Here is a 27,221-nt window from a genome sequence, read left to right on the forward strand (position 1 = left end):
ATTTGAGTAAACTGGAAGTTTGATGTTATTAATTGAAAGATGCTACTACATTACATAATTGTTCGGCCAGAAATATGTGTAATGGAATTCATGTTTATTAAATAAATAGTATACCCTTAAAAGGATGAAGAAAATTAAACTTACAACGGCTTAAACAAACAATTAATTCAAAATAAATTAAGCAAACCTGTGGTCTTACCATATTCTGTGTTGAGACCCCACAGCTTTACTTTATTAGCTTCATATTGTGCCTTTTTCTTTAGGCGACAAGCCCTGCAAATAAAAATATACTATCAAGAAATGCTTACTTTCAAATTGCTAACCTAGGTAAGTTAACTGAAAACTTACTAAGTAGAAAAGTAGAAAATCAGGAATGAGTGGGTTAGCATATGATGAGCATTTGACACCACTGGGCCTCTACTCGCTGGAGTTGAGGTTGAGGGGGAACCTCATTGAAACTTACAGAATAATATAGATAGAGTGGATGTGGAAAGGATGTTTCTACTGGTGGGAGTCATAGTCTCAGAATTAAAGGGCTCTCTTTTAAAAAGGTGAGGAGGAACCTCTTTAGTCAGAGGGTAGTTAACCTGTGAAACTCATTGCCACAGAGGCTGTGGAGGCCAAGTCAGTGGATATTTTTAAGGCAGACATAGACAAGTTCTTGATTAGAATGGGTGTGAAGGGTTATGGGGAGAACGCATAAATGGGATTAGGTGGCAGAGATTAGTCATGATTGAATGGTGGCATAGACTCGATGGGCCGAATGGCCTTATTCTACTATAACTTGTGAACGTGAAAAGTCAATGCAGGTAATTCTGCCATAATGTGATGGTTGTGTTCCTAAGAAACCACTATTTATAGAAAATCACATAAGGCCAATTGTGCCAATAAGGGAGAAGGAGATTAGCAATTAGAACGTTTCAGATTCACAATAACAATGTTTTTTCCCCATCGATTTTCCAAAATAATCTTTTCAATAGCAATGTTTATTTTTATTACTGCTGGCTAAAAATACATACGGCTGTACAGGGCTCTCGCTTAACTTATTTTCCCTGTTGCCAGCCGGGCAACCTTGGCAGCCTTTCAGGTTGCCAAATGACAGTTTAGGTGGTCATTTAAGATGGCTTGCATGACGCGTGCGATAATGTGCTCGGACGAAGTGCGTAGTTACCAGTCGGAATTATACTCAATGAAGCATTCACATATTATGTCTGCTTCAAATAAAGTCACAAACTAAACATTCACCAATCAAGACATGATATATCACGCAGCAAAATTATAAGACAGTATCTCAACTCTTTTTACACATTGCAATTAATGCAATTTCTATTAGTTCTTTCCACTTCCAGATAAAAATGTGGTTGAATTATTCAGCGTATGATCAACCTGTGTCAATAAATCCTGGACCATGGTAACATCTATGCGTACGTATAGTTATGAATGTTGCTCTGAAGACATTTCCAGGCCAATAGGGTCGGGGGGGGGGGGGGGGTGTGGGAATCAGTGTGGGGTGGATAGATGGCGGGGGGGGGGGGGGTTAGAAGGCAGTCGGTGCAGAATGGATGAATTGAGGCAGGTGAATTAGTACGTGTTGGTTGGAGTAGGTAAAATTGTGAGGGGAGAGCACGGGGGATGTCAGTGGGCTTCAGTACGGGATGGATCGGGTAGACAAAAGTGCTGGAGAAACTTAGCGGGTGAGGCAGCATCTATGGAGCGAAGGAAATAGGCAACGTTTCGGGTCGAGACCCTTCTTCAGACTGTTCCCCCCATTCTTCTTGATTGGGAGTATCAGTGGATGGGGGGGGGGGATCAGCGCAGGATTTGGGGGGGGGGGGGGGGAGTAGGATGAATGGGGGATTTGTGCAGGATGAATGGGGGATCACTACAGGATCAATGAGGGGAAGGCGCAGGGTAAATGGATGGGGGATCAGTATGGGATGTATGCGTGGATTAGTACAGAATGGATGGGGGATCAGTACAGGATGGTTGGAGGAGAAGTGCAGGATGGTTGGGAAAGGGGTAAGTACAGAGTGAATTGTGGAACCAGTGCAGGATGGATGGGGGGGGGGTGTGGCAGGAGAGTCAATGCGAGGTGGATAGGGTGATCAGCGCAGGATGAATGGATTGGGGGGCGGGGGGGGGGGGGGAGCACAGGGGATTTCAGTGAGGACTGAATAGAGGCGGGAATGGGAGTCAGTGCTGGATGTAGAGGAGGGGTCCCAGGATGGGGGGAGGGGGGCGTACAAGAGAGAGAGAGAGAGAGAAATGGGGGCGAGGTGGGGAGGAAGGAAGGTCAGCGCTCCTCGGACAACATCGCCCCGCTGCCTTGGCCTTTGGGATCTCCTCGCCACTGCCTCCCTCCTCCGCCAGCCAACAGCAAGGTGCGGGGCGAGAGCGGTGCAGCTCAAAGATCCTATAGCTATAGGATTTATGGTGCAGCTGCTTCATCACCTCCTGCTTCCTGATAGCGGCCACCGCTTGCAAACCCGCTAACGGCGCACTTTCAAAACAAACCCCCCCCCCCCCCCTCCCTCCCTCATCTCCTCCCGCCCCCTCCCCCCTCCCGGGCGCGGGGCGGGAGGCGGAGGAGATGGTTCAGGGGCCGTCATTCGCTTCGACCCTTCATCAACACGCAATACAGCCGTCCCCGCCGACACAAAATGTCGCGTTCATTTTCTCCAGAGATGCTGCCTGACCCGCGGAGTTACTCCAGTTTTTTGTGTATATTTTCGGTGCAAACCACTATCTGGTTGCCAAGCCGGGCAAAATGACTCGGTGTTTAGGTTGCCCGGCGGTGCTTTGAGTGGTCAATGGCACCCGGGCAACCGTTAATTTCGAGCCCTGCTGTATGTTACATTGTGTATTAACAAAGCTTCCTTGCACAGGAGTCAATAGAAATGATTGCTAGATAATTCCAAAGGCCATCCACAGTTAAAAGTAGCAGCTATGTGCTTAAGAGGCAATGGTATTCGGTAACTGCAAGGAGATTACATAGAAAAACAGGTCTTTCCCCCTGCTCAAATCCAAGACAGCTTCTTTTCTGCTTGTCAATCTAATGTCTCACTAATGGATGATCTTGTTTTATCCATGTCATATAATGGAAACGTGTGTTATCGTAGATCTACTTATTCCAACTTGCAGATCATTTACCATTTCCCCGCTTTTCATTAACATTTTATAAATTACCGTTTTAACAAAAAAGGCAAAACGAGTGGTAGTAAAATCAAAAGTAGAATCTTCATTGTTTAAATGCTAGGGTTGCCACATTAGAATAAAATGTGAGAGGCTCACATTTTTCTAATGTTGAACGTGTTCTCTAACTTTTACGCTTGAAAAGTGTTATACAGACATAGGTTTACCATGGTTTACACCATCACACATGACCCCGAATAATCCTTAAGAACAGGAAGAATTGGTGCACTTCAAGCAGATGAATGATAAATACATTTTTAAAGATAAATCAATAATGTTATTTAATTCTCATTCTTTGGACAAAAAAATCTAGTGACGTATATTTAAAACAACCTATTTGTTAAACTAATGGTTTAGCATGTTGATAATGATAGCAGTGGGCTAGATTATCTTCTCTCAGCCATATTTAGACAAAAAAACAAGTGGTTTAAGTTTAAGGATTTAAATATTTTTGAGAAGTGGGATTTTTCTACGGATGTTGTCTGTATGGATTTTCAGAAGACATTTTTTTGTAAAAATTTCACACAAAAGGCAGACAAATTAATGTAAATGGAATTACAGGCAAAATAATGGCCTTTCTGGTAGACTAGTTTAGTGGTTGAAGACTTTGGAAAATGGGTATGTGCTAGAACTTGAGAAGTGACCAGTGGTGTCTTACATGAATATGCATTGGGACCTCAATTACCTACATTTAATGATAATTAACATAAAGCAAAAAAACCCATCTAAACAGTCAAATTCAATCATTTTGGACCAGAGATATAGCCATGTATTTTTATGTGATTTAACCACCCATGAATCATGTAAGTTAAAGTAGTCAGATATTTAATAAAAATCCAAGTCACTACTGGAGTTAAAACTTGGAATATAAACGGCAGAATATATTGCTACAAATGGTCTCCAGTGCGCTGGGCATTACATTTAAAAATTTATTAAAAAAAATCAGACTGCCAATTCCTCAATGCTTTCATTGCTTTGAAGCCTACAAAGATGATCAGTTCCTCATTTTATATAGAATATATAGTACAGAATTAGTCCATTCAGCTGAATTGTTCAAACTCTGATAGCCTAATCCTCCACCTTAAATATATCACATTCTCCTTAAATCATCGCTGAATTAATGAGTTTTACATTTTCCTCTCAGAGAAGACTTTTACTTTTGTACTAATAATTATATATTAATTATGAGGAAGAGGATAGCCATACATACATGAAAAACATTGCATACCTACTCCATTATCTCATAAATTTAAAGACCTCTCTTAAATCATCCTTCAGCTTTTGCTTTCTACGGGGCCAATCCTGTACATTTCCTGTAAGGTACAACTTCACAGTTCGAGTAATGTAAATCTAAACCTAGTCCACAACCTTGAAACCCCTTGTATAATATACTAACCACAATTATATACTGAATGCCATGGAAAACTAATCAAGTTTTCATAATGCTTAGCAGAACTCCTCTACTTTTCAATGCTATTTCCTCAGAAATAAACACAGCTTGTTTTTGTTTTACAGCTTCGTAACCAACATCACAACATTTTGCATTTTATGTATTTGTACTTCCAACTCCCTTTGGTCCTCTAACCCAGTGATTCCCAACCTGGGGCCATGGCAAATTTCAGGGGGGCCATAGAAACAGTTTGGGATTTAGGGGGCCACAGGTTCAATGAAGGGGGCCACAGAGCTACCACCCTGTTGCCTCCTAAATTTCAGTTCTAATAAATTTAAATCTATGTAGTTGAAATATTTTTGATGTTTGTGGAATAGAATAAAAGAGAATATATATGTGCAATTAATACACTGATATTTTTATGGAAGGTATTATAATATTGAAGTTTTTTTTTCTGCTAATAATGTCAGGGGGGGCCACAGAAAAATTTAAAGATCCCAAAGGGGCCATGAGCTAAAAAAAAGTTGGGAACCACTGCTCTAACCTACTTATCAAAATAGCATTTAATCCTTTATTAAAGAATATGGCATTCCCCATAATGTCACATTGAAATCAATTTGCCAATTTATAAACCCATTCATAAATATCAATATTTTCCTGTTATTTTATTGTACCCCATTTCATTGTTGACTCTACAAAATTATTTATTCAACAAATTAAAAAAATATTTTGATTCCAAAGTTTAAATAATTAATATAAATGGTGAACAGTTCATATTTGATCATTACCACTGTCCATGTTTGGTACTTTTCACACTCTACGTTAGTTATGCTTTGTTCTCTGCTTGCTGTCTTTCAACCAATTCAGTGTCTTTTCTTGATCCCTCTCTATACATAACCCTAATAAGCGAGTTTGGCATTCCAAAAAATGCAAGGAATCATGGGATTTGGCAAAGGTCAATTGCGATAAAGAAAAAGTGAATGAAGAGCTGGCTGTACAAACTGTGTATAAATTCTTGTCTTTATTCATACTTTATGTGTAAAAAAATATTTAATCTGAGGAACGGGGGTGCCAGGTAGAGGGAGAGCGGGTATGTAACAGCGACGTCTGAGGCAACCTCGGACCGACAGGACACTGGCCTGGAGCAGTAGCGGCCCCAGGCCCACAGCCAGCGAGGAGAGGAAGCACCAACTCCAGCCCAACCCCGCTCCAACTCCCGAGGAACCTGTTCTCCGACGGGCTGGGGACTGCCAGCCGCACCCCCCGCCCCACCCAGCAGCCACCACCACCACCCCCCCCCCCCGGCGCTAGCCATCAACGGGGGGACCACACGCAAAACGCTGCAGCAACACAGCGGGACAGTCAGCATCCCCGGAGAAAAGGAATGAATGACGTTTCAGGTCGAGACCCTTCCCCAGAGATGTTGTCTGACCCGCCAAGCCACCGTAGCAACCCGTGTGCATCCCCGCTGATGACCGGCGCTCGGTCCCCTCCGGCACTGAAAGGGCCAACCAACAGCTACTGGACAAGGTGAGAGGCGCAGCCGACGGTCCCCAGCCCGCCGGGGAACAGGCCCCCGGGGAGCCAGAGCAGAGCCAGCCACCCCCCCCCCCCCCCCCATCCACGCCGGCTGCAAGCCCGGGGCTGCTACTGCTCCGGGCCGGTGCCCCGCCAGTCCAGGACTGCCGGCAAATCCGGCAGGACAGGCAGAGCCGAGCTGGAGCCAGCGCCTCCCTCGCAGCGCCGGCGGTAAGCCCGGGGCCAACACCGCCTCGGGCCGGTGCCCCACCAGCCCAGGTATTCTCTGCACACCTCCAGCCGCCTCGGACAGGGACGGGACACCCGGGGATGGCCCAGCAGCAACTCAACAGCACCCGCAGCGCCGGAGACCTGGGCCCGACCTCGACCACAGACAAAACGCAGGCCTGCACACATGCAGCAGCACAGCTGCCGAGAATGTTTATCGCAAGTGACCTATGACCTGGGCATGTGCAGTCGGAATACCGAACTCGCTTATTTATTCTTAGTCTCATTTTGTAATACCTTATCCAAGTTATTTTAAAAATTCAAATATATCATAACTGCTGCATTACTATTAACCCTATTCCTTCATCAATTGTTGTTTATAGTTAAGTATTGCTGTGTACTATTTTTCTCTGTGATTAAATTTTATTCCTCACAAACTAAAGCCATTGTACTGATCTTCTGTAACTTCCTGGACTTATTCCATCTTATGACAGGCAGTCCAAGGTTATCCATCACTCCTCAGGTACATCTTTTTTCTAATGAATTAGTAAATGTATGAAATGTTTATACGATTGTCTTACATAAATTCTGAGAATATGTAGATCAAGGAGAATATGTGGATCAAGCAATCAAGGGCATTTATACTGTTTTATTCACTATTTCTCTTATATTTAATTCCACATTTAATTTGTAATATAATTTTGATTTTGTGTTCAAGTGTTCCATTTCAAGTAAGTAACGATGCAAAGTAATTAATAAACATTATTTTGTTACTGATTTTGTTTTCTGACCATTCCATTATGACCATATTCTCATTCTAACTTTTTTGATATATGGGCTGATAAATATTTTTATTGTTTTAAGGGTTGTGATAATTTAACTTCATTATTCCTCTTATTCTTTTAAATTCTTTGAAAGGAATTGATACATGAAAAATAAATATTTTCTGCAAGTAGACAATTATAAAACTACTGAGCCAGAAGTTGGAAAATACTTCAAGAAAATGGATGGTGGAAGTTACTCCCATATTTTAATTAATTAACATCTTTAAAGCTAAGCTCAAGAATCTTGTCCAGTTAAGGGTGGTAAGGGACAAGTAGCCAATGTAGACAATGAAATTAGGATACAGATCACACATAACTGAAGGACGGACAGACTTGAGATGCTGACTGGACTATTTTCCCGTCCTATCTCCCCAGAGGAAGTGGAAAATCAGCTTGATTTTCAAACTTAATTATTATCCAGCATACTTGTATGTCGAAATAGACAATTCGCCCTCCCTCCTTCAATAACTAAGTTGACAAAGAAAGCTCACGAAAATCCCCTCAAAGAGAGTCAGTGTTCAGAATTAGAGAGAAAATGGGAAAGAAAAAAGAACCAGTGCTTTAGTTTTAGATGCAATTTACATACAATTTTAAACACTACCAGAACCAGATGTAAATTCGGTGTCTGATTCATTAACAAAAATATTTTTCAGTTGTTGGAAAATACCCCATATTGGTTTCTCAATAAAACAGTTTGCAGGCCATTTGATCTGTTAACCAAAAGCAATGACTATTAAAAATAGTTATGATAAGAAATGCAAAAGGTATAAGTCAGTCATGGCATGCAAAAACTTTATGAAATGTAGTTTAAGAAATATTGTCATCAAAGCTGTATCTCCTTGTAATAAAGTGCATTACTCACCTTTAGAATAATGTAGTCATCATTTTCTGAAAAGGTACACTCCACATCCCAAGGGTAGGTAGCCTATTCAACTGGGGGAAAAAAATAATTAAAAAAATTACAGGGCTGTGCCTCCGCTACTACTGCTTGAAGTTCACCAACACTCCTGGCAGAGAACAGAGTTAGGAACAAAGTCCTTTTGACAGCAGCTTTAATCTACAGTAGCCATTGGCTCAATATGGGCTGGTGCTGGGGCTGGGGCAGGGTTGCATCAGATTATATAGCACAAAGATCCCATGCTTGGATCAAGCAATTGGTTGGGTCTTGATGTGGGGACAAAATTCAAGAAATAGCTTTCCAAAGAATGTCTTTCCACTTGATAACGAAAGATAGAGAGTGCTTTTGCAGATAGTTCCATGGAGTAGTGCTGAAATGTTGCATACAGCAGTTCCAGGATATAAATGAACATCAGGCTTTATCTCGAGAGAAATCAAATCTAAAGATACAAATTAACACTTAACAGCCTCTCTAGATTGTCAACGCTAAAAGCAGAAAATGTCCGCAAAATTCTGTTGCTGGCAATTTAAGACTCTTGGAAGTCATTGAAAATAAGTTTTGGCTCTCTTATTAATGATAAAGAAAAACTAAAGTGGACATAATGGTCATTTTTCCTTAAGTGTAGATAATCAAGTATTTGAGAGACCAAATGATGAGCCAAAGAGGACTCTGATAATGTTGAAATCATCCAATGGTGTTTTTGCCCATCGTCATCAAAAATCTGTAGATAGGGTGGTCAGTGCACAAAGTAAAGGAGCAATCATAACGTTTTTCCTCGCTCAGTTGATTGCCACCTACAGGACACCACGACAGATAAATTTGAATATAACTGCAAGAACGTTCTGATTTTTTTAAACTCCAATCCTGGATTGGCTCAGCTGTTCTTTCAAGATATATCAAGTGTTAACTGTACAATTACCATTCTTAATGCTGTGCAACTCTAATAAGTAGGTGGTCCACTAGTGATTTCCATCTTCACCAAATTAAAAACAAAGTATTCATGTTCAGTTGCTTGAATCAGAAAATCTATTAGACCCAGCTACATGCCATGTAGCCTGCCACAAGCAGTTTCCATCTCCGAATAAACTGCTCACTGCGCTGGCACTCCATCCAAACACAGGAACAAAATTGAAAGTTAGAATGCGCAGCCGCTCTTCCATTTCTACTTTAGTCCAGGTGCTCAATTAATACCTATTTTTAAATCGCCACAGAAAGCCATTGTGAGGTAATGAGAAGTTATAAATGTTCCACTAGATTGGGTGGGTTGAAATCCAGAGGAATCGGATTATCATTCGATAATAAACAGGTTAGGGATACGGATAGGTTTCTTGCATATATTCCTTTCAGTGCAGAGAATTCTGCTTTGATATGGAGCCAGAAGATTTGCTGGTAGAAGAGAGCCCAGAATGTGAAAACTTCCAAGAGCACTGGTGCAATTTCTATTATTTAATGAAGGATGGTGGAAGACGACAAAATGAGCAAATATCATAATTTTTCTTGCTGGGATGAAGTAAACCAATCATGCCATTATTGACAGGAAAATAATTCCATACACAGTTAAAGTTCTTCTCATCTGTTCAGTTATCTCATTCGTTTCAAATATAGAGCTTGCCAATTTTAAATGGCAAAATGCCTCGATTGCAGGCCGAAAGTGTAATAATGATTCCAGGATTTATAAATCCCATAAATGCTTCTTTTCAAAAGCAGTGATTTCTGTATCTATCTGTGATGGTAGTTCATGAATTACTATATGTCAGCAATGGATTACAGCGTGCTTTCTGAATGATGGTGAGTATAATAATGATCACAAGCTTTCTTTTGTAGCTACATCCAGTTAAAGATATCAATAAGTTTGAACATCTGTCATTGTGAAAAAAAGAGGTAAAAGGAGCAGATATTTTACCTTCATTGTTTTAAAATAAAATGACATACCGTCAGACAAAATATTTCTGGATTGCTAAGTGTTTTTATTATCTTGTTGCTCTATGAAAGGATAATACCACCTAATGACTTTCCATTTGCTATTATTAATGATTATTCCCCAGTTTCACTGGTTGATTCAGAACCAGATAAGACAAAAAACCCGATTTTTTGGCACCACTCCACGAGACGAGCACTGCAAGGAATTGTAACTTCATCCTTCAAATGAAGGTGCAGAGATCTTGTCTACTGAAAACTTGGCAGTTCAATGTAAACGGAAATCAATGTGAACCAATCGTTTCAGTTTTCTATTTGTGCAGGTTTGTCTTTGGACATATTGGCTCCAGTCTTTAAAATTGGCTCCAATAAACTTACCTGAATGTTTCAAGAGCATGAATTTCCAGAAAGATTTCAATTGTTTATCAGTGGAACGTTTTCATTGTCCATGTACATTCATGAGAGTATGCACCAGCACAAGACAAAAACCCAAATTGGAATAAGCCAGCGCAATGCTAAACCAACTTCAAGTTAACAGTGGAAAATTACGCTTCCAGCTTTCTAATAAGGGTGGGGATCGCAAGTAGTTGCTTTTTGGCACCTCTCAAAGAACAGCTGAGCTCACTTTAACACAAGGTTAGAAAATGGGTCAAAAATAGGTGCATCGGATTTTATTTTTCCTTTAGTGCACTGAAAAGTGTTATTTTTCCATTGTATTCCTGCTTTTCTCAGAAGATGAGATCTGGGATGTAATCAATATGAATGACAGAGTTTTGGTAGTTATCTGCATTTTGGATGAATGACGATGCTGTGATCCGATTCATCCTACTACCAAATGCAAGAGTTCACAATGTGATCAAGAGGAAAGCACTGGATGCACATATTTGTTTGCTGACAATAGAAAGGATCTACAGCTGATATAGAACCTTAAATTCAGCAAAACAAAATGCAGATACTGAATATTCTTTCAAAGGTAAGAAATTTTAGCATCAGGGCAGTAAAAAGTGTTGATTGAGAAGACTTCTAATGCGATGCAACAAACAAAACAATAGGGGTCAATGGCAGGAGAAAAAAAAATAAAGATGTTTAACTGGAGGTGCCCTTGTAGAGTGCAATTATCACACAGCTACATTAAAATATGAAGGGACAGATGTCCCAGTAAATTTCCCAGTTGGATAGGCCACCTAGGTATACATATGTGGAGTAGAATCAATGAAGATAATACAAAACAATTGAGTTTGATTTTTCCATTAAGTTTGAAAATCCTTTTATTGATATGATTCAAGTAATTTTTTTCCAAAATTGCACAAAAATTTGTGGGTGGTTTAGTCTACCCACCCATTAATTCAATAGAATTAAATTGAGGGAACAAGAATATAAATCAAATGTTTATTAGATTAAAATCCCTCAAGTAATAACAAAACGTTAAAATAATTTTGTTTCCATTATAAATTGCACTGTTTATACACAGGATGACAATGATGTTCAGAATTCTTCTTCATTACCTGGATGCTAGTTTGTTCTTCTCTTTTCTGGATCTTGGCCTGGCAGTTAATGGCAGTTCACTTACAGGTGTCAGATCACTAATCACCTTGTTTAATTTTCTAAGTTCATTTCCAATCTGTAGTAACTTTCTTGGATTTGGAGTCAAATCTTCAACATCTGTTCTGCGTGATTTCTTCACTAAATATTTTCCTATTTTAGCACGAACACAGATCATTAGTTCATGCTGTCGACCAAAACATTATGAAATTAAACAATTATGAATAATTTAATATATGGCAATTCCACTGTAGCACTCTGCAGTGGAATACAGTTCCATTACTTTTTATTTACATACACACGTTTATAAAACCCGTAATAAGAATTCACAAGTAAAATTGGTACATTTGTCAAAACAACCAAGATTCCCGACCCTCAGTGTGGCCTACACTGTGGACTAATGAGTGAGACAAATGCTGAACCATAGGGATTTCTGAAGAATCAAACACTGGATGATCAGAATTTTACTGTTGATAGGTTCAGCAAATAGGCAAGAAATTTGCAAATGGAATATCATGTGGGAAAGTCCAAGGGTACCACTTTGGAAGGAAGAATATCAAACTAAATTAGTAAATAGTGACACTCCAAATTTCTCCCCCCTTCCTCCCCTGTGCCCCACCTGGACTTGCACTTTTGCTCCCCTCCCACTAAATTCCTTCTTCACAATTTGAAACTCTTCAATCCTTTTGTCTCGCACCCTTTGTCTTATCATCTCTGGTCTTTGTCTAACCATCCAGTTATCACCTGTGGCAACCTATTACCTGCGGGACTATAGGACTGCAGGCTTTTCTCCTGTCCACAACATTCCCCCTTCTCTTGGACTCCCCTGCTGGCCTTTATCTTCTCTGGTCTTTTTTATTTTTAACTGCTGGCGCACCATCAATTATCTTGACCTTTCTACTCCCCTCAGAAACTCTAACCTCACACAATCTTATGCACAGCACTTTGTTTACTTAGAACAATTCCAACATTATTATTAAAGCTGCCGGCAAGAGAGGTGCTGTTGTCGCCTGACATGCTGACCTCTATCATGCTGAGGCAAGGCGCCAGCTCTTGGACACCTCCTCATACCCTTTGACCATGACACCACAGACAAACAAAAGGCCATCATCCCTCAAACTGTTTCTGATCTCATCACCTCTGGCAATCTCTTCCTCACAGCATCTAACCTTATCGTCCCCAGCCCCACACTACCCACTTCTATCTCCTCTCTAAAATCTACAAACAGGACTGCTGCGGCAGACCCATCATCTCTGCCTGCTCCTGTCCAACTGAACTCATCTCCACATACCACAATTCCATCCTATCCCTCCCATGTCCAGTCCCTTTTCCACCTACATCTGAGATACCTTGTACGTCCAACTTGTTAATGATTCTCTTTCAAATTCTAGGCCCCCATCGCCTCATCTTCATCCCCCAACAGGAATGTGATCACTGGAGTCCACCCTCTGCCACCTCCAGTTTAAATTCCATTTGGAATATTTTGGAGGACCAAGAGCCAAGAACATGATCCTACCAATAGTCACATCTTTCCATCTTCTGTAGAGACCGTTCCCCCACAACTCTTTGGTTCACTCATCACTTCCCACCCAAACCACCCCCTCCACAGGTATTTTCTCCTGCTACCGCAGGGGATGTAACACCGGTGGTCCCTATACCCCTCCGAAGCCTCCATCCAGGAACCCCAGAAGTCCTTCCAGGTGAGACAGAGGTTCACATGTACTTCCTCTAATCTTATCTACTGCATCCGCTGTTAACAATGTGGCCTCCGGTATATAGGCGAAACCAAATGTAAGCTCACCGTCCATTTCGCTGAACACTCGTGCGCTGTCTGCTAAGACCTACTGGATCTCCCAGTTGCTAACCATTTCAACTCCCCTTCCCATTATTTTTAGGTAAACTCTTACACCACCTCTTTCAGCTCTCCCTTCCCTTACCTGTGCTCCACCTGGACTCACATATATTTCACCCGTTCACACACCCACCCTCCTACGTATCCTGCCAATTTCCTCCCTCAGGCTTTACAATCCGCAACTCTTGAAACCTCCCTTCCTTTCTTATGTTTGGCCTTAGTTCCAACCAGTTGCCTATCAAAACCCCTCTCCCTTGCCCATGTCGACTTATTACCTGTCTACCTACAACGCAGGTTCTATCTCTCCCCTTTTCCAGCTTTCTTCTCTCCCCCCTATAATCAGTCTGCAGAAGGGTCTCACACTGAAACGTCACTTATCCATGTTCTCCAGAGATACTACCTGATGAGCTGAGTTACTTTTGTGTATTAACCAGCATCTGCAGTTCTTTGTTTGTACCTACAAGGCCTTGTCCTGCCCCTCTCATTCAGCTTTCTCCCCCCCACTCCCCAGAATCTGTTGGTATTAGGATCCCGATCCAAATTGTCACCTTTCCATGTTCTCCAGAGAAGCTGCCATACCCACTGAGTTTCTCAAGCACATTGGGTTTTTTTTTGCATGGAAGGTTCACTAGGTTGGTGCATTAAGAAATATTCAAATCCAGAAGAATGAGGGCTAATCCTCTAATATTCTGAGGGTGAATGCTGAGCGGGTATTTCCCACAAAGGAGGGATCCAGAACTGCAGCACAGTTTCAGTATCAGGGCTTACCATTAAAACAAAGATGAGGATGAATTTATTCTCTCAAAAAGATCCTGAGTCTTTACAATTCCCTACCCCAGAAAACTATGGAGATACAGAAATATTCAAGGGAATATATTTGAATTATAATGTAGTCAAAAGGTATGGGGAAAGTAGTATAAGAGGAATCAGGGAACAGGTGCTGAGGCCAAGACTGCATCAGCCATGATCATATTGAATTGCAGAGGAAACTTGATAAGTTGACTGAGAAAAGAGAGCATGTGGGAAAGAGAGGCTGAATCCAGGAGAAGGAGCATCCAGGAGAAGGAGAACCAAATGGAGGCTCATTGTTTTGGTTTATAGTGCAAAAAAGAGTGATAGTGTTTGGTTGAGCTGTGGCAAGATGACAGGAGAAGGGAGTTTAGGGAAGAGAAAGCGATGATTGAGTGATTTGGGGAGTGAAATAAAGAGCGAAGGGTGGAGAACAGGGGAATCCTGGAGGGGGGGGGGGGGGGGTTAGGAGGATGTGGGCAGTTTCAAAATACATTGAATGGACTGAATTGAAATTCTCCAGATGTCTAAGAACGATTTGAGTTTGTGTTGATCAATAGTCTCATTCTCTAATTGGTTGCCCAGTAACTACAAACGCCCTATTAATCTGCCCCCCTCCATTTGTAATAAATGAAATAAAGCCAGACAGAATCAATATTTTTAAGAAAATTGATAGTTCAGACATTGGGTTTCAGGAGTACATTTCTCCAAGAAGCATGATTTCCCCTTTACAACACTTTTAACCATTCTGCTTACCATGCTGTAATCCATTTTTCTGATACATATTACTGGGCAACGTATCTCTATCCCATTCAGAAGGCTTTAACATTCGATCTTGTTTAGGTGGTGGAATCAGTTGTTCACTGTATTCCCAGAAATATCTTCTTTTGCTTCTTTTTCTGGAAACGCCAGTTAATGAGTCTTTCATATCATCTGCTGTGTCATTTTCATAGCCTGCAGAAAATAATCAAACTTGACACTGAAATCATTTTAGAAAATCACAAGACATTCATACCAATGTATTGCAATCGAGTAAAATCTATTGATCAATTGATAGACATTGGGCAAATGAATTTTAAAAGAGGTTCATGTGAAATGGTGATTTTAGCTGAAAGATAATGGATAGGAAATAAATAGTACAATGTTAAAGATGATGGAGGAAGTGGAGATATGGGGGCGTGTAAGCAATCAAATATATATATCGGCGAGACCAAGCTGGGCGATCGTTTTGGTGAACTCCTTCGTTCTGTCCGCCTTGACCTACGTGATCTCGGTGGACTCCCTCCCCTCACCAGCTACACCTTCTTCCTGTCGACCAACACTTTGTCCGCTCCCCTTTGCAAGATGGCATATGTCGACAACGGGAGAAGGAGGAGGCGGCAGTGGAAGGGGGCAAAGGGGTCGGGTGGAGAAGGAAAAGAAAGTGGCGGTGGAGAGGAGGAGGAGAGAACGAGTGGACAGGAAGAGGAGGAGTAGCAATGGTGGAGGGGGATGGAGGAGACAATGTGGACAAAGCGACGGGCCGACAAAAGAGAAGCGACAGCTGGTGAGAGGGGAGGGAGCCCCACAGTGTCAAAGCGCACCCATGTCATTGGCAGTGGCCTAAAGAAAGCACTATCCTCAGGGGCTACAATATGAGCCGCAACAACAGTCGAAGAGCTCGCTGGTGCACCTTGCAAGCCAGAAATGGTGTTGGAAGCCAGGGCTGGGTAAAAGGTGCGAGCTGGGATGGTGTCAGTCCGTTATACCAAAAGCCGTTATAAAGGCTTTGGTAAAATGTGGGTTTACATTAAGTAGGGAAGAAATTGAATTATAGGATCACTCATGAGGATTGGAGGTGTTTTGCAAAGTGGTCAGCCTATTGACATCTGAATTTTCCAAGGTAGAGGTGACCACATCGTGAACACCAAATACATTAAATTAGAATGCAAGAGCATTGCTGTTTCAAATAACAAAATTATTAGAGTCGCGGTGGTGGGAAGAGGTGAAAGGACATATCTATCTACCAAGGCCTCATGGGAAATTCCCAAGAATTGTCAGCGCAGATGGAAGAATGAACAAGGAATTTGTAAAGAAAGTGGCCCTTTCAACTTTGAAAGGAGAGGTGAAGAGAATGTTTGAACAGTGGGGAATCTGTTGAAGATGATAGAAATTACTCACAGTGATATGTTGAATGCGGGGTGGAAGGTGAGGTATGAATGAATGAATGATACTTTGTCACATGTGACAAGTCAGTGATATTCTTTGTTTTGCACACCCAAGGTATGCAAAGCCATATAAGAGCCACATAAAGCGCCAAGATAAAGTTACAAAGTATCCCACACCAGGTCCTCCTGCGACAGGCATAGCTTGGGATCCATCCTAGTTCCCATTGCCATACCTTTGACTTGGATAAAGTGAATGTAGTTGAAGGAAAATTGTTTAACACAAATAAGTGTTCAGCAAGCCAAGTGAGTAAGTGGTGGAGGGAGCCTTTGTAGAACTAAGATCATACTGGTATGGGATAGAGGTGCACAGGGATTAGGTGTCCATGTAAAGATGAGCCAGTTGTGACCAGAAAACCAAACACTATCAAAGAGATGGAAAGCATCAGTGATGTTACAATAAATGGGAAGGGATTAAAACAAAGGGAATGAGAATTTAAATTCTGTGGGGCAAGAGCTGGCTGGATCAATACTGGGCTGTGAAGAATTCAAAATAGAGACTGACAGATTTCTGGAAATGGGCGGAATCAACAGATAGACAAAGAGGACAAGAAGGTAGAACACAGAACAGTTCAGCACAGGAACAGGCCTTTCAGTCCATGATATCTGTGTCAAACATGGTGTCAAATTAAATGAATCCTTTTGCCTGTGCATGTTCCATAACCCTTCATTCCCTGCATATTCATGTGCCTATCTAAAAGCAACAACCATTGCATCTGGATATGAACACAAAATGCCGGAGTAACTCAGTGGGACAGGCAGCATCTCTGGATGGAAGGAATGGGTGACGTTTCGGTTCGAGACTCTTCTTCAGACTAAGAGATGGACATGAGAGAGAGACATGGAGATATGGGTAAGGTGTGAAAACGGCAGATCAAGGGGGACAATGCTCAAGGAAAATGGCGATTTTTCTCTGCATTGTACCTACTTCCATCATCACAGCAGGCATCGCATTCCAGGCACCAACTGCTCTCTGTGTAAAAATAAACTTGCCATGCACTCCTTTAAAGTTCTCTCTCTGAACTTAATGCTATACCCTCCAGTATTTGGCATTTCCACTGTTGGAAAATATTTCTGACTACCTACCCTATCTAAGCCTCATAATTTTATAAACTTTCATTGTTTCCTCTCAGCACCCAATGCTCCAGAGACAAATAGGACAAGAAGGTAGTCCAAGTTTGTCCAACCTCTCCTTATAGCTGATATCCTCTAATCCAAGCAGCATCCTGGTAAACATATTCTGCTCTCTATCCAAAATCTTCTCATCCTTCCTGCAATTGGGCCCATCCAGAACTAATATTGGGGTACAAAATCAGCCATGTTTTTATTCAATGGTGAAGAACTTTTAAGAGGTTAAGGCTCCTCTTGTTCCTATTTATTTTATTCTTAACTAGCTTCCATATCCTCACCTATATAGAACCACACGGGCTATGAATAAATCTCCTCTTTTAATCTATAAATAGTTCTGCATTTAATTGTGCACTCCTCCCCATGTTTCATTGTGCATTCAAGCTTGAAATTATTTAAAGTCACTCCCCCCCCCCGTACTTGATTGTTATTCAAAATAATAAATAATGCAAGAAAATCATGAAGGAAACAAATGTGAAACTTAAACATACACATAATACCGATTGGGGTAAATATGGTGTATGTGTGTAAGTATTGTGTATAAATATCTTTGCTGCACATTCCACATACCAAAGTAGTCTTCCAGTATGAATACAATCTAGTGTACCTGGTTCAGAGAAGGTGTCGCTGATATCATCATCCTTGTCTTCCTCCTCTTCATCATCTTCATCTTCGTCATTATCACTGTACTCATGCTCACTACCAAATCCTTCATCATGGTCCTCATCATCATCTTCATCCTCATCGTCATCTTCAGCCTCCTGTTCAATACTAGGGGACTTTTCATTCACACCATCAGAAACAAACAAAGAATAATTATGCTCTTCCTTTTTCTGCGTGTGATCAGAAACAGGTGGTGATACCATTTGAACTGTTTCAGTTGGAGTATACAAGTCATTACTTTCTTTGAATACTGTGGTTACTTTACTTGCGTATAGAGTTTCTGTACTTTTTTTCTCCAGTTTCCTGGCCGTTGCTCCAATATCACTACAACAGGAATTATCTGGCAAGTCCCTATGGATAACTTGGGTTGCACCCAAGGTTGATTTACCAGGTGAGATGGGATTAATCCAGACTTTAGCTTTCTTAACAAAGTCTTTGTTATCCACAAGAACAGAACCTATTTTGCAGTTTAGAGTCTGTGGTTTGTTGCTGTTGTCCACAGATGCATTTGTAGTTATTGATCTGGCTATCTTTTGTGTTGTCTCAGGCAAGCAGGCATCTAAACAGGGACTTCTGGCAGATGATACTGGCGGCATTGCCCTATTTGCAGCAAGTTTTTTACCAGCCAGAGAAGAGGTTAATGAATTCTGATTTAAACTTTTTAATAAATCGGGATGATATAATGAATCTAAAACAGGTTGTGAATCTTCACAATTTAGCTGTGCCAACGTAGGAGTTCTGCTGATGACCTCTTCATTTTGGTATGGACTGGAAAAATCATCAAGCCCAAGGAAATCCACTTCCTTGGTTCCCCAAATATCATAGCTAGTTAATTTGGTATATTTTGTTAAGTCTTCCCAGCATGCGTCCCATTGCTCCCAGTTTGAAGTATAGGAGGGATCCGAATCTAGTAGCTCATTTAAAGGCTCTAAAATATCCATGTCTTTACACTCTTGCAAAGTAACGGGATCATCTCTAGAGCTGTAAGTGCAAGTCATTTCTCTATCCTGCAAGAAATGAAAACATTCTATTAAAAACATTATGTAGATTCAGACACAAAAATCAAATTTTACCACAAATTGGTTTTATAATTTAATCAAATTAGGGAACTATAATGAAAACTATAACTCATATTTTGACATAAAGGAGCAAACTGACCCACACTGAAACAAAAATTGAGTATACGAGAAATAATCAGTAGGTCATATGACATCTTTATGAAGAAACAAGGTTAACATTTTAGTTTCACAAAAATGCTGGAGAAACTCAGCGGGTGTAGCAGCATCTATGGAGCGAAGGAAATAGGTATCGTTTCGGGCCGAAACCCTTCTTCAGACTGAATTTTAGGTTGATGTCTCTTTAATCGATCCGAGACATTTAGTTTTATGCTACATTAAGGCTGCCTGCCCTACTAAATATTTATGCTTTCATTTCAGATGTCCAGCATGTGCATTTTTTGTTTGCTTTTCAAAACCAACTACTCTTTTACAAAGATTAGCACTCGGGCCCCAGTTATTCACAGTATGTATCAATGGTTTGGCTGTGGGGTGCCAAATGTCACAGTTCCAAGTTTCCTGTTAATACAAAACTAGGTGGGATTGAGAGTCATGCACAGAATGTGAAGAGACTTCAGGGGCATATAGACAAACTAAGTGATTTGGCAGAAACGAGGCAGATGAAATATTAAGTGGAAAACATTTGAAGCCATCCACTTTGGAACACAAAACAGAATAACAGGATATTTTTTTTTAAAAGATTGGGAAAGATTAATGTTCAAAGGAATCTGGATGACCTAGAACGCAAGTCACTGAAAGCAAGCAATGCAAGTGCAACCATCAATCTGAAAGGCAACTAGTAAGTTGACTTTTATCATGTGGAGGTTTGAATACAGGAGTAAAATAATATACAGATAACCCTTGTTACAACAGACCAAGGGGAGGGGGAGGGGGGGGTAATGGTGTCTGATATTGCGATTGTCCGCTATAACGCGTAGGGATTTGCTCCAACTACCTCCGTGAAGCTACGTGTTTTTTCAAATACAAATTTCTAACTAAAAATGTATTTTTGTTACTGCAAGGTATTTGTTACATCTATCTATATTACTAAAAGTCTGATCTTGACCACTTCCTGTTGTTCTGTATATTGATTTTAGAAAAAACGCTGCCACTTACAGCTGTGATTTTTGGCCATCCTACTCAGGGTCCCTCGCGCAGGACAAGAGGATTTTTCCCATCGATGAAAAATAAGAGTTATTAGTGTTTAAAAAAGGTTGAGATTCTCTCTCCTGAAGGCCACGCCCCTTCTGGAGAGACTATAAAATCCGGAAGTGTGGAGGTGCCTCAGTTCTCTGCAAGATGGGGGAGCGAGAGGTCACAATTCTCAGTCCGAGCTGTGAATAACACTGAACACATGTCTACTAAACTGCAAAGGTTTTCCTGACCTGTCAGTCCCCTTAATGTGGTTTGAAACTGCAAAAGTGTGTTTTGGTTTGAAAGTGCTAAAGCTGTGTTACCTTTGGTTTCGAAAGTGCTAAAGCAAGCTGCGTTGCCTTTGGTTTTGAAAGTGCTAAATCAAGCTGCCTTGCCTTTGGTTTTGAAAGTGCTAAAGCAAGCTGCCTTGCCTTTGGTTTTCAAAATGTTAAAGCAAGCTGCCTTTGGTTTTGAAAATGCTAAAGCAAGCTGCCTTGTCTTTGGTTTGAAAGTGTTAAAGCAAGCTGCCTTGCCCAATTAGAACAACCATGCTTTCTATATAATTAAAAGTCTGATCTTGACCATTTCCTGGTTGCGTTTTACATTGATTTTAGTAAAAACGCTACCATTTACGGCTGTGATTTTTGGCCATCTTACTCAGAGTCCCCCTCTGCTCATCAGGTGCTGAGAATTTTTCCCATCGATGAAACATAAAAGAGTTACTAGTGTTTAAAAAATGTTGAGATTCTCTCTCCTATCAATCACACCATGAAGGCCATGCCCCTTCTGGTGGGAGGGGAGGGAGGGACTATAAAACCCGGAAGTGTGGGCGTGGCTCAGTCTCTGCAAGATGGGGGAGGGAGAGGTCACGACTCGCTGTCTTTAGTGGCCTTGCACCCTGCATGAAATGTAATGAAATTACACTTGAATTTGGTGCCCTAGCACCCTGCTTGAAATGGAATTTCAAGGAATAGCCGTGAGTCAACTGCGAGCCCACCAGCCGTGAGTAAGCTGCCAGCACAACAGGGTTGAGTGACTGAGCTGCCAGCCCAGGAATCCATTCAGCCCACAATGTCCATACTAGCCTTCTGAAAACACCCATTCTAGTGCTCCAGAAAGCTCCCCCCACTGGCCACCAATATTGGAATTGGTGGAGAGGTGGAATATTGCGTTGGGGGACCAGCCCTCCCGTGTGATGCTGGGGGTCCCACTTAGTCTAGTTGTTTAATAGAGTTTATCATAACACAAATGTTGATCGAAGCAATTGCTTGACAATTTCAATGTCCTCCTGCGGTGTAACTAGCATTCTGTATTCTTAAAAAGACAGGGTTGTCTGATTACAGTGGGGATGCTCCATCCACTATAATCAGAATCAGTTACAAAGAGGTCATGGAACAGCGGATGCAGTAGATGCGATTGGAGGAGGTGCAAATGAACCTTGGCCTCACCTGAAAAGACTGGGGTCCTTGAATTGAGTTGAGGGGGGGGGGGGGGGGGGGGGAGGGGAGATAAAGGGACAGGTGTTTCATCTCTTGCCATTGCAGGGGAAAGTACCTGGGGAGGGGGTGGTTTGGGTGGGATGGGACGAGTTGACCAGGGAGTTGCGGAGGGAACGGTCACTGCGGAGAGCAGAAAGGGGTGGAGATGGGAAGATGCGGCCAGTAATGGGATCCCATTGGAGGTGGCGAAAATTTTGGAGGATTATATGCTGTATTCGACGGCTGATGGGGTGGAAGGTGAGGACAAGGGGGACTCTGTCTTGTTACGAATGGGGAGAGGGGGAGCAAGACCGGAGCTGTGTGATATCGAGGAGACCCTAGTGAGAGCCTCATCTATAATGGAAGAGGGGAACCCCTGTTCCCTAAAGAACGAGGACATCTCCGATGCCCTGCTATGGAAAACCTCATCCTGGGCGCGGGTTTGTAGGAGATGTCGGTCAATAGTCTGTCTCCTGTGATGGAGACGGTGAGATGTAGAAACGGTAGGGAGATGTCGGGGATGGTCCAAGTGAATCTGAGTGCAGGATGGAAATTGGTCGTGAAGTTGATGGTCAGTGAGCTCTGCATGTGTGCAGGAGGTAGCACCTACGCAGTCATCAATGCAGCGGAGGTAGAGTTCGGGGATAGGGCCAGTGTGCGCCTGGAAGAGTGATTGTTCGATGTACCTTAAAAAGAGACAGGCATAGGCAGGGTCCATGCAATTGCCCATAGCTACGCCTCGGATTTGGAGGAAGTGGGAGGAATCGGAGGAGAAGTTGTTGAGGGTAAGGACCAGCTCTGCTGGGTGGAGGAGAGTATTAGTAGACAAAAATTGGCTGGTTCTACGATCGAGGAAGAAACAGAGAGCTTTAAGACCTTCCTGGTGGGGGATGGAGGTGTGACTGGACATCCACAGTGAAGATGAGGGAATGGGGGCCTGGAAAGTGGAAGTCACTGAAGAGACAAAGAGCATGTGAGGTGTCTTGGACATGGGAAGGGAGGGATTGGACCCGGGGGGGGGGGGGGGGGGGGGGGGGGGGGGGGGGGCAGATAGGATGGAGTCAAGGTATGTGGAAATTAATTTGGCGGGACATGAACAAGCAGAAACAATGGGTCTGCCAGGATAGGTTCTGTTTTTGGATTTTAGGGAGAAGATAAAATCGAGCCAGGCAGGGCTGGGGAACCATAAGGTTGGATGCTTTCGAGGGCAGAGAGCCGAAAATGATGAAATCAGAAATGGGGTGTGATATTAAGGTCTGGTGCTCATCTGTGGTGCCATGGTCCAAGGATAGGTAGGAGGTGCCTGAGAGTTGTCAGCCCGGTGGAGGCCAGCGTGCCAGACTTCCACGGCACTTCCCTTGTCGGCGGATTTGATTATCAAGTCGGAGTTGTTGTTGCAGAGTGAGCGGAGGGCTGTACGTTGGTGGGGGGGGGGGGGGGGGGGGGGGGGGAAGAGGTTAGAGTAAGTAAGGAGAGTGGAAAAGTTCAGTCGGTTGATGTCCCGCCGGCAGTTGGAAATGAAAAGGTCTAAAGAAGGTAGCGGGCCAAGAGGAGAGTCCTTTGGAGACGGGAGAAGGGATGATCATTGGGTGGTGAGAACTCCTTCCCATAGAAAAAGGCACGGAGGCGGAGGCGATGGAAGAAGAGCTCTGCATCGTGGCGGATCCGGAATTCGTTGAGGTGGGGGCATAGGGGAACAAAGGTGAGGCTTCTGCTAAGGACATATCTTAATCTGTCATGGAGAGAGGGCGGCAAGGATTTATAGACTGATTATTTTGTGATAACAAGTTTGCTGTAGAGAGATTGAATAGGATATGCCAATATACTTCAGAATTTAGTAAAATAAGTGAAAGTTATGAAATCCTTACAGACCTCAAAACGGTGAATGCATAATGATTCCCTTGCTAAAATAGCAGGTACAGTCTCAGGATAAGGCATGTGGTGGCACCACTGAGTGGTGGCGCCATCGAGTGTGGCAGCGAAGGGAGAACCTGTTTTTCACAGTCGCTACCTGGTCGAGAATGAGTCTTTCCTCCGAGCCGCATCTTCGCCCCCTCCTCGCGGCCTACCCTCTGGATTGGCGCGGTCTTTCCTGCCGGAGACCGGCCAGAGCTTCAGCAGTGGCGCAGCACAGAAGTACCATCGCGGAGCGGGCGATGCCTTACTAGGGTCACCGTATTGGAAGCTTCGGAGTGCTGGGACTGCCGACTCTAACATCGTGGAGCTGTGGTCTGCAGAGCTTCCAGCCGCGGGCGGCGCTGACTTTAACATCGTGGAGCCCTGGGATCTTTCAGTGAGGTCGCCAGCGTTGGAGCTCTGCCCAGCTCGGCCTGTGGACTTCGGGAGCCGCGGTCTCCAGTAGGAAGCGGCCGATTCGGAAACTACAAGCCGCTGAGAGTGTTTTTCCAACGCCGGAGTTCAATCCGCCAGCGGCAACTGCGGAGGCCTCAATAGGCCCCGACCAGGGGTGAACAAGAGGAAGAGGACTGAACTTTGTTGCCTTCCCTCACAGTGGGAAACGTTGATTCTGTTGTGGGGGGATGTTTTTTATGTTTAATGATAAATTCTATAATGTTGTGTTTATCTTATTTGTGTGCTGCATGGTAACTCAATTTTCACTCCACCAATTGGTGTATGTGACAATAAATGTCCTTTGTCTTTTGGCCTTTGTGTCAACCAGGATTGAGAAAAGCAAAAATGTCTTGACTCAAAGTGGTGAATCTTGAAATTGTCTAACCTAGATTTCTGTGGAAGCTCAGTTATTGTTCATTTAAGATAAGATTCATTTCTGAATATTACGGGAATGCACAAAAATGTTGCCAAGAGAAAATCAATCATGATCTTGATAAATAGCTCAAGCTCAAAGCGGCAGATGGAAGTCTCCTCCAACATTGTCGGTCTCAAGTGGGCCACTGAAGAGTATTTTACTTTTGCTCTTGGAACCACAAAGGTTTTTTCTTCTGCCAATTTCAATGCTATTCAATCCTCCTACAGGGTATGTGTATTTTGAAATGAATAGAATCTGGCTTCATTGTTATCTAATATTCACAAATGAATATCCTGCAAACAATCTATCTCCAGAATTTAGTAGTATGAATGGCCAATTGTGGAAGTATAGTTGACAAGATACATCCACACCCAATCAACAATTTGTGCATCCAGTTAAAAGAGAATCAGGTAGCAAAGCTATAGTAACTGCAAGTGGTGAAAAACATGCAACAAATGAAACAATTAGAGTAAATTAGTTATTAATTGACAACCATAAAATTAATCTTACCAGTTCATATATGAAATCAGGTTCCGAATTATTCCCCAACAAATCCGTGCTGGTTAAGGCCTGATCTGAAAATGTGCGATTTCGAAAGGCATCCCCAAGTGGAGGATCCATTCCACTAACATTGGGCTATAAAGGAAAATGGATGCAAAGCACATTAATAGAACAGCAGTTCTTTTTTTTTTTTAAAGCACAAAACTGAGATTTATTTCAGGAAACAAATATAGGTGCTACTATTGTTAATGTTAAGCTACTGTGGATGTCATAATAATCAATAGCGAGGAACTTCCTTATTTGCACCTAAAGTGAAAATAGTTGGGCTGTAATGAGACCAATTTTTGTGTAAAATATCCCCTATGCTGCATTTACAAGAGAAATGACTGTGGCTTTCATCTATATATCCTTATCCTTATAACTATAAAACTCTGATCTTGGATGTGTGCATGTGTATTTATTTGTTTGTGTGTTTTCACATCTTCTCGAAAAAACGAGAAATATTTTACATATTCCTGTAGAGATTTATCAAGTGGTCAAAAGTCGCCTTATCTGAAAAATTAATGTATTATTTCTCAAGTTGTTAATCAAAATGTTCAAAAATCTCAAATATCTTCGAAAATGAAACCCAAAGAAACCGCTGGCTTTGGCTGATGACGTCACAATGGCTGCACATTGTGTTCATGCGCTGCGAGTCACGTCGCCCAGGGCCGCCACTCGCAAGACGCCACAAATCGGAAACCCCAGCGCCAAAAGGCAGCGGACACCCGGAAACCCCAGCTCCAAAAGGCAGCAAGCTCCCATGCCTCTGCGCCCCTCTCTCCCTACCCCCTCCCTCTCTAGCCGCGCCTGCTAATTGGGGGCTCTGCGCGAATGGATAGGGTGGGGGATGGGGTAAAAGGAGTGAATAAATAATATTAATATACTATCAATGGGGGTGATTAATGTGTGTGAGTGTGTTTCGGGTGGTTAATGTGTGTGTGTGGGGTTGGTTAGTGTGTTTGTGACACCACAGGCCGCCCCCTCCCCCATAACCGCGCGTTGAGAGGAGGGGACCCAATGGGTCCCACTTGGTCGAGTAACTATTAAAAGTCTGATCTTGGATGTGTATTTATTTGTGTGATGTTCATGTGCGATTCCACATCTTCTCGAAAAAACGACGAGCTAACGGTGAAATTTTTACATATTCCGATATTTATGCCGTGAAGTCAAAAATCACCTTATCTGAAAATTTCATGCATTATTGGTCGAGCTATTTATGAAAATGTTCACAAATCTGAAATAGCTTTGAAAATAAACGCGGTCTCACTGATGACGTCACAATGGCTCTGCTCCTCGCGGCCTGCTGTGTTGTGTTCCACTCGCAGCCAGTGACTTCACCCCCTCCCCCTCGCAGTCCTTTGGTCGTCGCCCGCCCGCTGGCCTCTCGCCGTCCGCCCTGCCCTCTTAGCGTCCGCGATGACGTCACAATGGCTCTGCGTGCTGCCCTCGCCTGGGTCCACGCTCGCCCCCGACACCTCCCTAGGGGTCTTCGTGCTGCCTCTCTGCCCCCCCCTCCCTCCCGCGCCTGCGCAGTTGGAGGTTATGCGTGAGCGGATAGGGCGGGGGTGTGCGTGTGTGTGTGGTTAGTGTGTGTGTGTCACCGAAGGCCCTACCCCCCCCCCCCCCCCCCCCCCACCCCCCCCCCCCCCCCGTGTTGAAGGGACAGGACACAACGGGTCCCACTTGGTCTAGTAAGTTCATAAAAGGCCCAACTTCTCCCACTATAACTTTTTTATCCATGTACTGGTTTATCAAGAAAAACGACTTCAGTCTCAGTCATAAATTCATCTTGACTATGTTGAGAGTTAATGTCAGCCCATTCAAATAGCCCATTCCTCCTCCAACTCATTGATTGGCACTAGTGATGTCAGCAGACATTCTGGAAATTCTGATTTGGGTTTCTGAAAGAGACTTGCATTCCAAAACTCAAGGCTTTGCTCCATTCCAGACGTTTAACTATAAATTACAGTGCAGGTCCACCACCGATATTCCAGCAACTGATGATCCCGGCACCAGTTAAAGTTAAACATGGAACAAATTAAACAATTAAATTCGAACAGAATTACAAGAGTGCACTATAAATCTCCCCTGGAAGTCTC

At 42.7% G+C, this 27,221-nt stretch overlaps 1 protein-coding gene across 5 annotated transcripts in view; it reads right to left on the reverse strand.

Annotated features, from left to right (window-relative positions):
- The window catches only part of crebrf (creb3 regulatory factor), an 80,502-nt gene that overhangs the window by 23,090 nt on the left and 30,191 nt on the right, over nt 1–27,221 (reverse strand). For 3 of the 5 annotated variants that reach the window (XM_055642967.1, XM_055642969.1, XM_055642968.1), the window contains exons 3-7: nt 25,090–25,215; nt 18,090–19,152; nt 14,907–15,104; nt 11,473–11,662; nt 200–273 (exon numbers count right to left, since the gene is read on the reverse strand). In XM_055642967.1, the coding sequence (XP_055498942.1) occupies nt 200–273; nt 11,473–11,662; nt 14,907–15,104; nt 18,090–19,152; nt 25,090–25,215 (1,651 nt within the window). Of the gene's footprint in view, nt 1–199; nt 274–8,014; nt 8,086–11,204; nt 11,663–14,906; nt 15,105–18,089; nt 19,153–25,089; nt 25,216–27,221 lie in introns of those variants that run through there. The other 2 variants (XR_008724235.1, XM_055642972.1) reach the window with 2 other exon arrangements.

This window comes from Leucoraja erinacea, chromosome 11, assembly GCF_028641065.1.
Source record: "Leucoraja erinacea ecotype New England chromosome 11, Leri_hhj_1, whole genome shotgun sequence".
Lineage (NCBI taxonomy): Eukaryota > Metazoa > Chordata > Chondrichthyes > Rajiformes > Rajidae > Leucoraja > Leucoraja erinaceus.